The 11,589-nt window shown below is 39.5% G+C and overlaps 1 protein-coding gene across 1 annotated transcript in view; it reads left to right on the top strand.

Annotated features, from left to right (window-relative positions):
- Positions 1-8,829: 8,829 nt before the first annotated feature.
- odc1 (ornithine decarboxylase 1) overlaps positions 8,830-11,589 on the top strand; it is a 5,233-nt gene continuing 2,473 nt past the window's right edge. The window contains exons 1-6 of the mRNA XM_034857437.1: positions 8,830-9,099; positions 10,006-10,142; positions 10,326-10,460; positions 10,715-10,888; positions 11,036-11,208; positions 11,318-11,534. Of these exons, the coding sequence (XP_034713328.1) occupies positions 10,359-10,460; positions 10,715-10,888; positions 11,036-11,208; positions 11,318-11,534 (666 nt within the window). The 5' untranslated portion in view covers positions 8,830-9,099; positions 10,006-10,142; positions 10,326-10,358. The remainder of the gene's footprint in view (positions 9,100-10,005; positions 10,143-10,325; positions 10,461-10,714; positions 10,889-11,035; positions 11,209-11,317; positions 11,535-11,589) is intronic.

Genomic DNA, 11,589 nt, shown 5'->3' with positions numbered 1-11,589 from the left:
ATTATAGAAGTAAGAACCAGGGATCCTTTTAACTGACTGAATCAAACCATATGTGATGGTTTGTGGTAGCGGCCCCCGTTTCCTCAGAAGGCCTTGACCAATTGCCACTTTGCTCGTTTGAAAGCCATGATGTCTCTCTCTCATGGGTGGGCCAAATTCTTTGGGCGGGCAATGCAGAAAAAAGGGAGGTAACCTTGCCTATTATGACCTCATAAAGGGCAAGATTCCAGATTGGCTCATCTGAGCTTTCATTTTCTCAAAGTTAGAGCAAAATACCCAGGACTCGGTTTACACCTATCACCATTTCTAGCCACTGGGGGACCAAGGCAGGCTGGGGGAACTCATATTAATGATTTAAAAAAAACTCAAAGTGAAAATGTCATGCCATGGGACCTTTAATACCCTAAATGGTGTGCCCCTGTGGACTAAAGGTTTGAGATGCCAATGAAATAAAGGAGCCAATAACAATCCTAAGAGGCAATGAAAAAAAAGAACAACAATGACTTAATATAAGCAATAACAAACACAAAAATACATACATTTCAAACAGAGGGAACATTTTACAGGCGGAATTATACTCAAATTAAATTCCTGTCACTCCACTATAAAGTGGAGTTCAGGGGATGCTATTCAGCATGTCAGTGGAGATGATAATGCCATGGTGCTACCCATCTAAATTTTATTTAGAATTTTTTTTATGCAGTGAGTGAATTGTCTGTTTAATCTACTGAACATTGATGAGGTAGACACTAACATTGCCGGGACCTTTCTTTTAATTTGATCACAAATGCATGCCCACCTGCTGTAACTTTGTAGGCCTCTGTAGGTGATCTGATGGATTTGCCCCTTCCCTGATAATTTCATAGAGAACCATGACACATTCAGTGTGAAACAATGCGCCTGTGCCTTTTTCCCCGTAAGGATCAAAGGAGTGAAATGTGCTGAGACAGCTTGTTCACCGAGCTTCAGGCCAACCCAGGAAAACACAAAAGTCTTCCATTCTTCCAGTGAAAATATGATCCCTTTTTCCTTTTTTTCCTTCTCTGCCTTGCTCTCCACAGTGCCCGAGCGAACCCAACTGTGGGCAACTCACTGATGAGTCAGCAGAGAGCCAGATTAAACAACTCTCCTCTCATCCCTCTAGGAGCAGAGCTGACAAGTGGGCAAGTGGGGCAGCTGCCTGGTCAAAGGTTTACATTATAACATTATTATAACAACCTTTTGATATAATACAGACTGTAATTAGGCTGAAGATTTTTGTTACATTCAGGACTGTAATTTGAACGGGTTTACCATTGAGGTATTTCTTTTGATGTTACTGCTCATGTTGAAACAATTGAGAGCATGTTTTCTCCACAAAAAAAACTTAACATTCTATATAATACGTACCTAGTTGTCCTGTACTTGTATCCGAGTGCACTGATTGCAAATAACACCTGATATGAACTCAGGAAACATCTAGATTCTACTGTCTACTGTCAAGGTTTTGTGTTGCGCCGGGTGCAAGATAGGGCCCCCAGTGTTATTTTAGTTATTTATCACCAGCCAAATTGACTATCAATTTTACAGTGTAACCTGCTAAAGTGGATTTTATCCCGCATTTGGCAGGTTGGCGGGTGTCAATGTAAAAGCCCTGGTACCAGTCATGCGTGGACAGTGAAAACCGGTTTAAGTGGTTAGATTTTACAATTTATTTTTCTAGTTTTCTAGATACAAGGGGCTGTAACAACCTTCCCTGTAAGTATGTTGATTTGTAGTTGTTCTGACCTTGGGACTCAAGACACACAAAGATACAAGACACTTTGCAGCTGCATGATATCTCAACATTATCTCCATGACATTGGAAAAATAAGCAGCTCACATATTTAGTATTTATGTGGTGATATTAACACGACTCCAAGGAGTTAGTCATTTTACTAAAAATGTAGCCGATTATAAATGTTATTTTATGCGGCAAGGAGTCGTTTAAATCAATTCAGATCATGTAATCTGCATGAGCGAGCAAGTTTGATCTTGTTCTCCCGCATCCAAAATACTCCTCCTCACTGGTATTATGTCGCAAATACCATGTAACATTCTGGAGAGATGCTTTAATGTGGGTGTATGGTTCTTTGTGTAATATTAATAACATTATTTGAAAAGCACATTTCCTGCAAGAAACGCAGCCCAATGTGCTTAAAATTAAAGAAGTGAGCATAATAACATGGAATCCCATAATTAATGGAAAATAGCATGGAAAATAAAACACATATGTCAACAAAAAAAGACAAAATGAGATGAAAATAGAATACATCGAATGCAGAAAGGATTTCAGCTTTGTCCTGGTTTCACTTAAAGAAATGGTTGCTGATTCATTTATTTATTACCCGAAGACAGGTGACGGTTATTGCTGCAGCATCCTTTGGTTCACCAGATATGTGTGAGTGTAAAGTAAAATGATCTCCAATTGATGTATGTTTTGATCACGATTCTAAAGCCATATTGACAAGTATTGTGAGCCTTTCCTTAGGCAAATCAGTGCTTTGAGCTAAACTCTTCAGTCAAAATGCTAACATGCACAACGGGCGTTTTTCACAACAGACATTTCAACTCGAGACCTGAAGTTTAGATCTGAATCTAAAACCCCAACAAGACTTTAACTTCAGGTTTAATCCAGCGAGTTAAGTCCCCCAGATTGTCACACAGACTTTCTCTTTTTGTTTTGGGACAGATCAGGATTTTAGTTTTGTCTCGTTTAACTTAATGAAATGATTCCTGATCCATTTATTTATTGCCCAAAGCCAGGTAACAGAGTTATAGCTGCAACATCCTTTTGTTCAGAAGAGATGTACATTTGCATGTCATCCACATAGCTATCTCCAAGAGTGGGAAGTAAAATGTTCTCCTATGTTTTCAACCGGTTTATCAAGAGTCTAAAGCCACGTTGACGATTATTTTGAGGCTTTCCATAGGCACTTTAGTGATTTTAGCTAAATTCATCAGTCAACGTATATTTCAAAGTTCAAAACATATATTGTCCAAAGTAAGGTAAAGGAATTATAGCTGCAGCATTATTTGGATCAGCAGAGATCTGCAGTTGCGTACAGAGTGTGGCATTGGAGTTGGGAATTACTAAAATTGTTGAGTCTTTGGAAATTATAGTGTCTTGAGATTTCTCTTATTATGATTCTACGCTATAAATAAAATATAATTTAACTGAATTGGTGTTTGTATCTAAATCCAAATGATGATCCATCCAATAGTTGTAGAAACTTTTCACCCAAAAACAAAAATGTCATGTTAGTAGAGGAAAAGTCGCAAGACAACCTAACTTTAGGATTCATCTTCTGGGAGAAGGAATGTCTGTATAAAGGTTTGTGTCAATCCATCCATGAAATGTTGAGACATTTCACTGAAACCCAAAATGAAACAGGGACACTTGGATTGTAAATGTACAGCTAAAATCTTATAGTATCTTACTCGGGGTTGGAAATTAACTCTTTTTGCCCAGTTTTACCAGACACTTATATATTCTACCAGCCTCTTTTTCTGGAATTCAAATTAATAAAAGAAAGTGCACTATCATATTTTGAATTGCTTCCATACAATATTTAAAAATAAAATATTAATACATATTTTAGCTCCAAGGTTTTAAGGCAGTACAAACAATGGATATATTGTGCTTAGAGGTAAGGTTTCTTTTACCATCTTCAGAGTTGATGATGATCTACAACCACCATGGGTACCAAACATTTTCACTCCTGAACAGATTTCTGAAGCCCAAAACAGCATTATTAAGGCATACTTAACTCTTGTGTTGTCTTCCCGTCAAAAATGGTCACTTTTTTTCAACATTATTATTTTCCCAACATTTGTGTCACTTATTCAATGTTGTGGGTGCTTTTTAAAATGAATTTGGTGTTTTTTTCATATTTTTAATGTTGATTTTTAGTGCTTATTTCGGTGACCCATTTTTTGTGACAAAAAAAAATGAAAATGAAAAAAGGACAACATGAGGGTTAATAAAAGATACTCAGGTGTGGATGAAAAACACAAGTCTTCATTGTTGATGGATACAAAGGTAATCATCCCGGTATCCTCAAATTATCTGAAATGTCAACCTCATGGTGGCGCTAGAGGGAATATCAGGTGATCACTAAAGTTAGTAGGGTTTATCTGCTGGGTAGCATAAATGTTTGTACACACTCTGCTCCTGGGGTCCCGTCTTCCCAGCTGTGCAGAAGTGCGCTTGATGTGACCAATACAAATCATTTGTATTTTGTGACGATGCGTAGGTTTGACAGTCAAGTCCAGTGCATGGACTGGTCGTCGGGAAAGTAGGCTATTTCCTCGTTTTACCTTCTTCACCAATGCGCCACTTGTTCAAAAAGTACCGGGACTTGTGCTGCTGCACACATTTTAGCATTCATTATCCTCTAATTGCCACTCGTATTCATAGTGACCACTGTTATAAAGTGACATAGGCTCACCTTCGAAGGACACAGAGAGCGAAGGCAGCTTGGTTTCCTTTGTTGGTGGTGGTGAACCATCTATAAATTCCAGCCAAGTGCAACAAAAAAGGGTATAATTCAAAGAGTGCTCTTAAATGAAAATTACAATTTCATGCTCCGATATCTGTATATAGAGGCCAGAGAATGAAGTCAAGCATCTACAAATAAATTACCCAGACAAGATGTGAAGAATGCAGGAGAAGTGTGATTGTGAAAGTGACATCTGCTTTATGAATGAACTCTATGAATGAGTCCCATCAGCAGAGACCCACAAGACCAAATTACCTAACTTACAATGAATGAACTGAACTGAACTAAATTACAAGCCACCCATGGTCTGTGTATTTTAGATCTTGACCTTTACGTTCACTCTTTCAGTGAAATGTCTTTCACAGTAAGAAGTCTCATTCTTGTTTGATGTGTTGCATCTCCCTCTCATTTTACGCCATTCTGCACTGACATAAAACCGACATCAGGTTTGTGTCTTAATTCAGGGATTGCAATACAATTTAACAACGATGCACTTCCTTTCTGTGGAAGCCTTGTCATAGTGTAGTGGCTGCGTGTTGCAACAGTTTGCACCAGCTGTCTGGGTGGAGTCCATGGTGCTTCATCAGAGCTGTAAGTTGATTAAGCTATCTGTGTGTCAACAGGCTGCTAGGACTCGTCCCATCAAGGTCACATGAACCAGGGTCAAAAGAGTAAAGAAACACGACAGGTACCATCTGCTTGGATGGGCCTGGAGCCACGCAGAGAAACACTAAGACCTCCGGTCTCATAAGCAGCTTTCTGGACCAATGAAAAATGCTCAGGTATATTGAGGTCAAGCCTTGGATGTGTTGGATGATTTTTTCCTGTTAACCTCTTTCGAACAAACAAATCAACAGACGTGGAAAGAGTGCAAAAATATTAAGTAAAAGTACTGAACTCTGACTTAAGTACAAGTAACAAGTATTGTTATAAAAATCTACTTAAAGGTCCAATGTGTAGGAATTTCTCCATAGCGATGAGATCATATATTGCAATCAACTCTCTCGCGCCACGTTATTCAAAGTACGTATTCCAGCCACGATAGCCTTCACGCTTCGGTCTCTTGCTCTTTTCAGTATCCTTTTTCTGGGCAAAGAAGAAGACTCCTGTTTCTAAAATTTGGATATTGAATACGTGTGGTCCTCCATGTTTCCTTCGTCAAACTTGCCGCAGCCGGCAAGCGTCGATACCCATTAGCAGCATTGGCAGTACCTGTGAGTTTATCATGTGACAGCAAAAACGCGAAAGCCGGAGCAGTATACAGTATATCCTGTATGTCCCTTACAGGCTAACATATTTTAAGATGGCACATGAATATGGAGCGGCTAGCCTAGTTCACGCAAATGCAAATGTAAGATTTGAAGCCAAATCGAATACTTGGAATTGATTTTGGTGGTAAAGATTTATGAAAAAGGACAAGTTTGTGAACCGACAGCACCGATTTTGATAATAAACAACTAAACACGTTCCACACTGGGCCTTTTAGTAAAAGTAAAAAGCAGCTCATTTAAAATGTACTCAGAGTAAAAGTTACTCTCTTACTTTTTGACAGCAGGGGGAAGATATCATTGTATGCTTATTATACATCTTATTTATACTTATTAAATAGCAGTCTTTTGCAACTTGCAAATCAAACTATCTTGAATATATATCTAAAAACACATTCCTATGTCTGTTGCATCATCAGGCAATTTCAGTTTAGTTAAACGAAACAACATAAAATCTTGAACTAATATTCTGTATTTATTCAAACACATTTAGACCGGGTACTGGCACAGATAACTGCTGTTATCTTTGTAAATCTCTGCTATGTGCGAAAAAGGTAATATTAATGTAGTATACCACATGATACAAACAGCAAGTTGATCTTTGGTGTTTGGACATGATTGTGTAGAAGATCTCACGTGAGAGGTGTTATTTGTTCTGGATGGGTTTGTACATGTATCTTTCATCATCTTGGTACGTGAAGTAGAGCAAAGTTTATTCACTTAGAAAAAGCCAGGGAAAGTGTTTGTTTGTTTTTTCTGCTTCATGTCACAAGATGTGTTATGCACGCTGAGCTGGATTGTACAGGAACACAAGTTGATGAAATGGTAAAACTGGCTGTGGAATTTCATTATGGAACTATCAGCTAACAAAGAAGTGACGGCAAGTACAGAGCCAGATGAAGTGATACACATGACACACGTCACCAAGGCCCGTACACTGCACTGTATCTTGTGGGTAGCCAATAACAATCATCATCCTTGTCCTTTGTGAGGCCTTGTAAATGTGGGGGATAAGCTACAATGGTCCACAGTAACGATAAACAGAAAGTCCACACAGAGCAAGAGATAGACATTACAAGAGGAGGAGAAGGAGACAACAACAGATACAAAAGGAAATGACTGGAGTCAGGAGAAACAGTCTAACTCGGGCTTTCTATGTAATACATTTTGGGATCTTGTGATTTTGAACAAGCTGATAAACATCTGTTGAAAATAAATTAGCCCCCAAGTGCAGGCCCAATTCCTGACTGACAGGCATGGGTTTGCATAAGATATGCAGCCTTCTAGAGTAAGTTCAGATTCAGGGTAGGTGTATAAGGAAAACTGCAATGTATGAAAATGATAGCAGATGATGTCATTACACAAATTTGCCACTTAACCTCATTTAAACTTTTTTGACCAATTCAGAAAGGGCTGTGGTTTTTACTTTTTGATAATTAAACTTCTTGGAAAATGTGACTTCATTCACCAACCCTGCAGAAGATTTGAATGGAAACCCCATTGTGCAAAGAGTGGACTGCCATCTTGATTGTGGCCTCAAGACCTGGAAAAGATATTAAGTTAAGCCCACAAATATGTGGTCCTCATGAAGCTCTAAAGTTTGCTAGTGTCCTGGAAATAATGCTTGTGCAACATTTCCACATGTACTGTTGGGTCACAGTAACCAAATTCTTAATTTTCCTCCATGTAGTAATGTCTGTTTGCAAGCCAGATGTCTATAAAAGCAACCTTTAGACTGATTAGACTGTGCAGTATGGGGGAAATGTCTGGGTACAGGAATTTAAGGGCTTTGAGGTTAAAAAGTATCTCATTGCTTAGGAGTAGAAGCATCCAAGAAGATTTTTTTTTTTTTAAACCTTGCATATCATTCTTAGTACCACTACCTTACAGTGGCATATGCATTTTTATTCATGGCAAACATATAATATAATACATAAATTGTATCTAATACATCTATACTGCCCTATAAAGGCAAAAGCCCTTAACTCGCTAGAGTGTGGAACTGAAAAAAAATCCTTTACATTTTACACATAGTTGTCTAGCCAAATTAATTATAGGTAGGACATTGGAAGTCTGGCAATTAGATGCTTTAGTAGCCTAATGAACTTCTAGTAGGGCCCAATGAACTGCGGTTCCCCCACCAGTGGAACAAATAAAGGTTTTCTTATCTTATCTTAACTTTATCTACATTCCAAAAAATCGAGCTCAAACTTCACTTTTTGACTGTTGACTTATATTTTGAAGTTACTGCAAAAAGGGAGCCGTCATGCGCAGTCAATAGGCAGTAACTTCCCACATTATCAATATTTGGTTGCTGATCACGATTTACAAAACCATTATAGTAACACCTGTATAAAATCTAGTGATCATGGCATATTTTTGATGATTTACAATGACTTCCGTATCTACGTATTCCTGTACTCTAACTCGATTTGAGCGTTCCAAAACAAAGTCAAAGAGCGATAACTAGAGTCACGGTGTTCTGCCTTGGTTTCTCCTGGGCTCAGTTACTGTTAAGACAACCCTTTGTTTTCTAAAAGAAAACAAAATTGACTTAAGATTCCTTTCCACGTGACAAAGCATGTCTTAAATTTTCCGGAATTATCTTTAACTAATTTTCGACCAAAGAAAAGAAGTTACTGCCTTTTGCCTTTACATGGGAGTAGAATTTGGTGTTATAGTGCCTGTGCTGACAATTTGCTATCTCTGTCATTTTGTAATCTCTTTTAATCTTATCAAGTGGGTCAAAAAACCTCCACAACAACTCAACCGAACAGGGGCTAGACTAGACCATAGGCTATAGACAGCCTTGTTAATGTTATGGTGGCGTGTCTAGTTTTAACGTCACCACTATGCAGTGGAAATGCTTAGTTTACATAGCTAGATAGAAGGCCGGTTTGAAGGGTGTATGGTGTTTTTTGTTTCCTTCCAGGCAACGCGGCAATGATTACGTTTAGGGTTAGGGTTGGCTGCTTAGAAGGGGACGTTGGAGACAAAAAACACCATCGAGCGGTTTGAAGTGGCGTGTCTATCTGTCTGTCTGTGTGTGTCTTCCCCACCATGTGGATAAGGGTAACAAGCCTAAACCGGTTCATACGTGGATGAGAGGCCGGTTTCAGCTGGCTGCGTTTCCGTAGTAACGAGCTCTCTATAAATACTGTCGGGTCTTTTGCCGGTTCCCACTTTAGTTTCAGTCCTCGTAGAGCCGACATCTCCAGCATCGGACTTCATTGTGAGGACGAACTGCATATTTTTTTTTTAATCCCAGCATTCTGGTCTAATGGGCACACTCTTTGTAAATGCTTTTTAAGGTAAGTCAAGCATTTGTTATGTCACATCACATTTTAGATTTAAACGCTTTTCAACTAACAAAGGTCAACTAACTTTCTGTTTTAGGGTGTTAAAGAGAACAAATAACTATGGTCTTAATAGGGGTGGGTATTCTTGCTATTTCACCATAACGTCTATGGATTTCATAATTGACTCGATATCGAGTTTAACCTTACGACGTGGTCGGTTTGACAGGCGGCTGGTTAGCCAACGTTATTTAGCAATTAACGTATTGCTGTTGGCCTTGCTAACAAACCGGAATCACGTTAGCCTGTTATGTCCAGGGCCGTAGACTTTAGCGTGTTGCCGTTAACGTTATGCTGAACAAGTCTTTAAACGGGCTGTGTTTGCGTTGCTTAGCTAGCCACGTTACCAGTTAACTTCAGATGCTAAATGGCCTCATGGCACGAAGAGCTCTAGCTAACGCTACCGGCACGTTGACGTCAGTTGTTAGTCACCGATTGGTTCATTTTCACGCCATTCTTTAAGCTAAAGGCGGATCTTCCTTTGTAATTTGATTAAATCTGCACTGGGCGGGGTTTAAACACGGTGCTTTTCAATGACTTCTGTGCAGATGGTGTCAGTAAAATTAGTCAATGCCCGTTATAAAATGGAGCATCGTTTATAAAACACTGTACTTGAATATCTTTGGCGGGCCTGAAATCAATTTTCAGCATATAATAGTTTTAACAGGAAAATCTGCATTTTTGTGATACATTTGTACACATAAAATTCCTAGTAAAGGAAGTTCACAATGTATTTTGTAATTTGGAGTTTAATGCTGAGCTTAACTCTGTGACTTCAATGATCCAGCCTTTTCCCCTTGATGAAAGGAAATCTCCGTTTGTTTTTGTTTTACAAATACTGTCACATTATCTTGTTTACAGAATAATCACTCTAGGAAGACGCACACTGGCCCAGGCCTTGAGTGTTATTTGAAGGGATTTAACTTCACTGGTGAGCCACCTTGGCTTCTCTGCACCTGAGTAACGCCGTCACCAAATTTCATCTCTTTCATATCCAAGTAAGCCTTATCAAGTCTGCTGTTTTCATTATAAAGATAAAATGTAATGTAATTTAGTACTGGTATTTTGCTCTGTTAAGACTTTCCCAAGAGTGGGGAGTGTTATGTGTTACTTAAGTAATTAAAGACACTGTGTTCTCAAAGCTGAATGTACTCAATATGTCCTCCACTCCCTTCTTTCAGTTTACCAGTGACTCAGCAAAAGAACTTGTGACCATGAACACTGCCACTCCCAACGAGTTTGACTTCTCTTTCCTGGAGGAGGGTTTCTCTGCTCGGGATATTGTTGATCAAAAGATCAATGAGTCATCCATGACGGTAAGCATCCTGTGATGCCATTATTCAGGGGATACCCGGATGGCACCATTTGTTAGGTGATCAATGTCAGCAGGATTCAGCTCTGAAGGAACCCTTGTTCAGGTTATTGCTATTGCATTGTCTGAATTGTAATTCCTTTACTTGACTCTAAAGCCCATGGTGATTTTAAATGAGTATCAGTTTAAATATTACAATGTGTATTGTTTGCAGTGTATTGAAAATGGGGAATTTTATTTTAATTTTTTCTATTACAGGATGATAGGGATGCCTTCTACATCTGTGACTTGGGGGATGTACTTAAGAAACATCTGCGCTGGGCAAGGGCCCTGCCTCGTGTCACACCCTTCTATGCTGTCAAATGCAACGATAGCAGGGCTGTAGTTATGACACTGGCATCCCTGGGAACTGGCTTTGACTGTGCAAGCAAGGTGCGTGTTGGAAAATTCCCATAGCACTAGATGTTCTCAGAATAACTCAATACAAAGCTCTCTTTGAGCTGAAATTGCATTGGCAGCTCATGTTTTTAGATTGGCCCTTTTTTTGTTTTGCTGACTGTTGGCATTATCCCCCTCTAGACGGAGATTCAAATGGTGCAGTCTCTGGGAGTGGATCCAAGCAGAATCATCTATGCCAACCCCTGCAAGCAAGTTTCTCAGATAAAGTATGCATCTGCCCATGGGGTTCAGATGATGACCTTTGATAGCGAGGTGGAACTCATGAAAGTGGCCCGCCATCACGATAGTGCCAAGTGAGAAATTTTAAATCCATAAGATATAGGCTTTAGTTGTATATTATCATTTTATCTGCCTTCTTGCTCCCTTTTTTCCACCCTAACTCGGTTTCTACTCTGTTCCCAGGCTGGTGCTGCGTATTGCCACAGATGACTCCAAGGCAGTGTGTCGTCTGAGTGTGAAGTTTGGGGCCCAACTCAAAGCTTGTCGAGGTCTCCTGGAGCGGGCTAAAGAGCTGGGGCTGGACGTGATCGGCGTCAGCTTCCATGTTGGCAGTGGCTGCACTGATCCCGAGACCTACTCCCAGGCGATCGCTGATGCCCGCTGTGTCTTCGATATGGGGGTGAGTTGTAACAGAAATGAATGTACAACAATGGATTTGTGGGCATTTATTTGCC

The sequence above is a fragment of the Etheostoma cragini genome, chromosome 20 (assembly GCF_013103735.1).
Source record: "Etheostoma cragini isolate CJK2018 chromosome 20, CSU_Ecrag_1.0, whole genome shotgun sequence".
NCBI lineage: Eukaryota > Metazoa > Chordata > Actinopteri > Perciformes > Percidae > Etheostoma > Etheostoma cragini.
The sequence above is the reverse complement of the archived record's forward strand: the minus strand, read 5'-3'. Positions and strand labels throughout refer to the sequence as shown.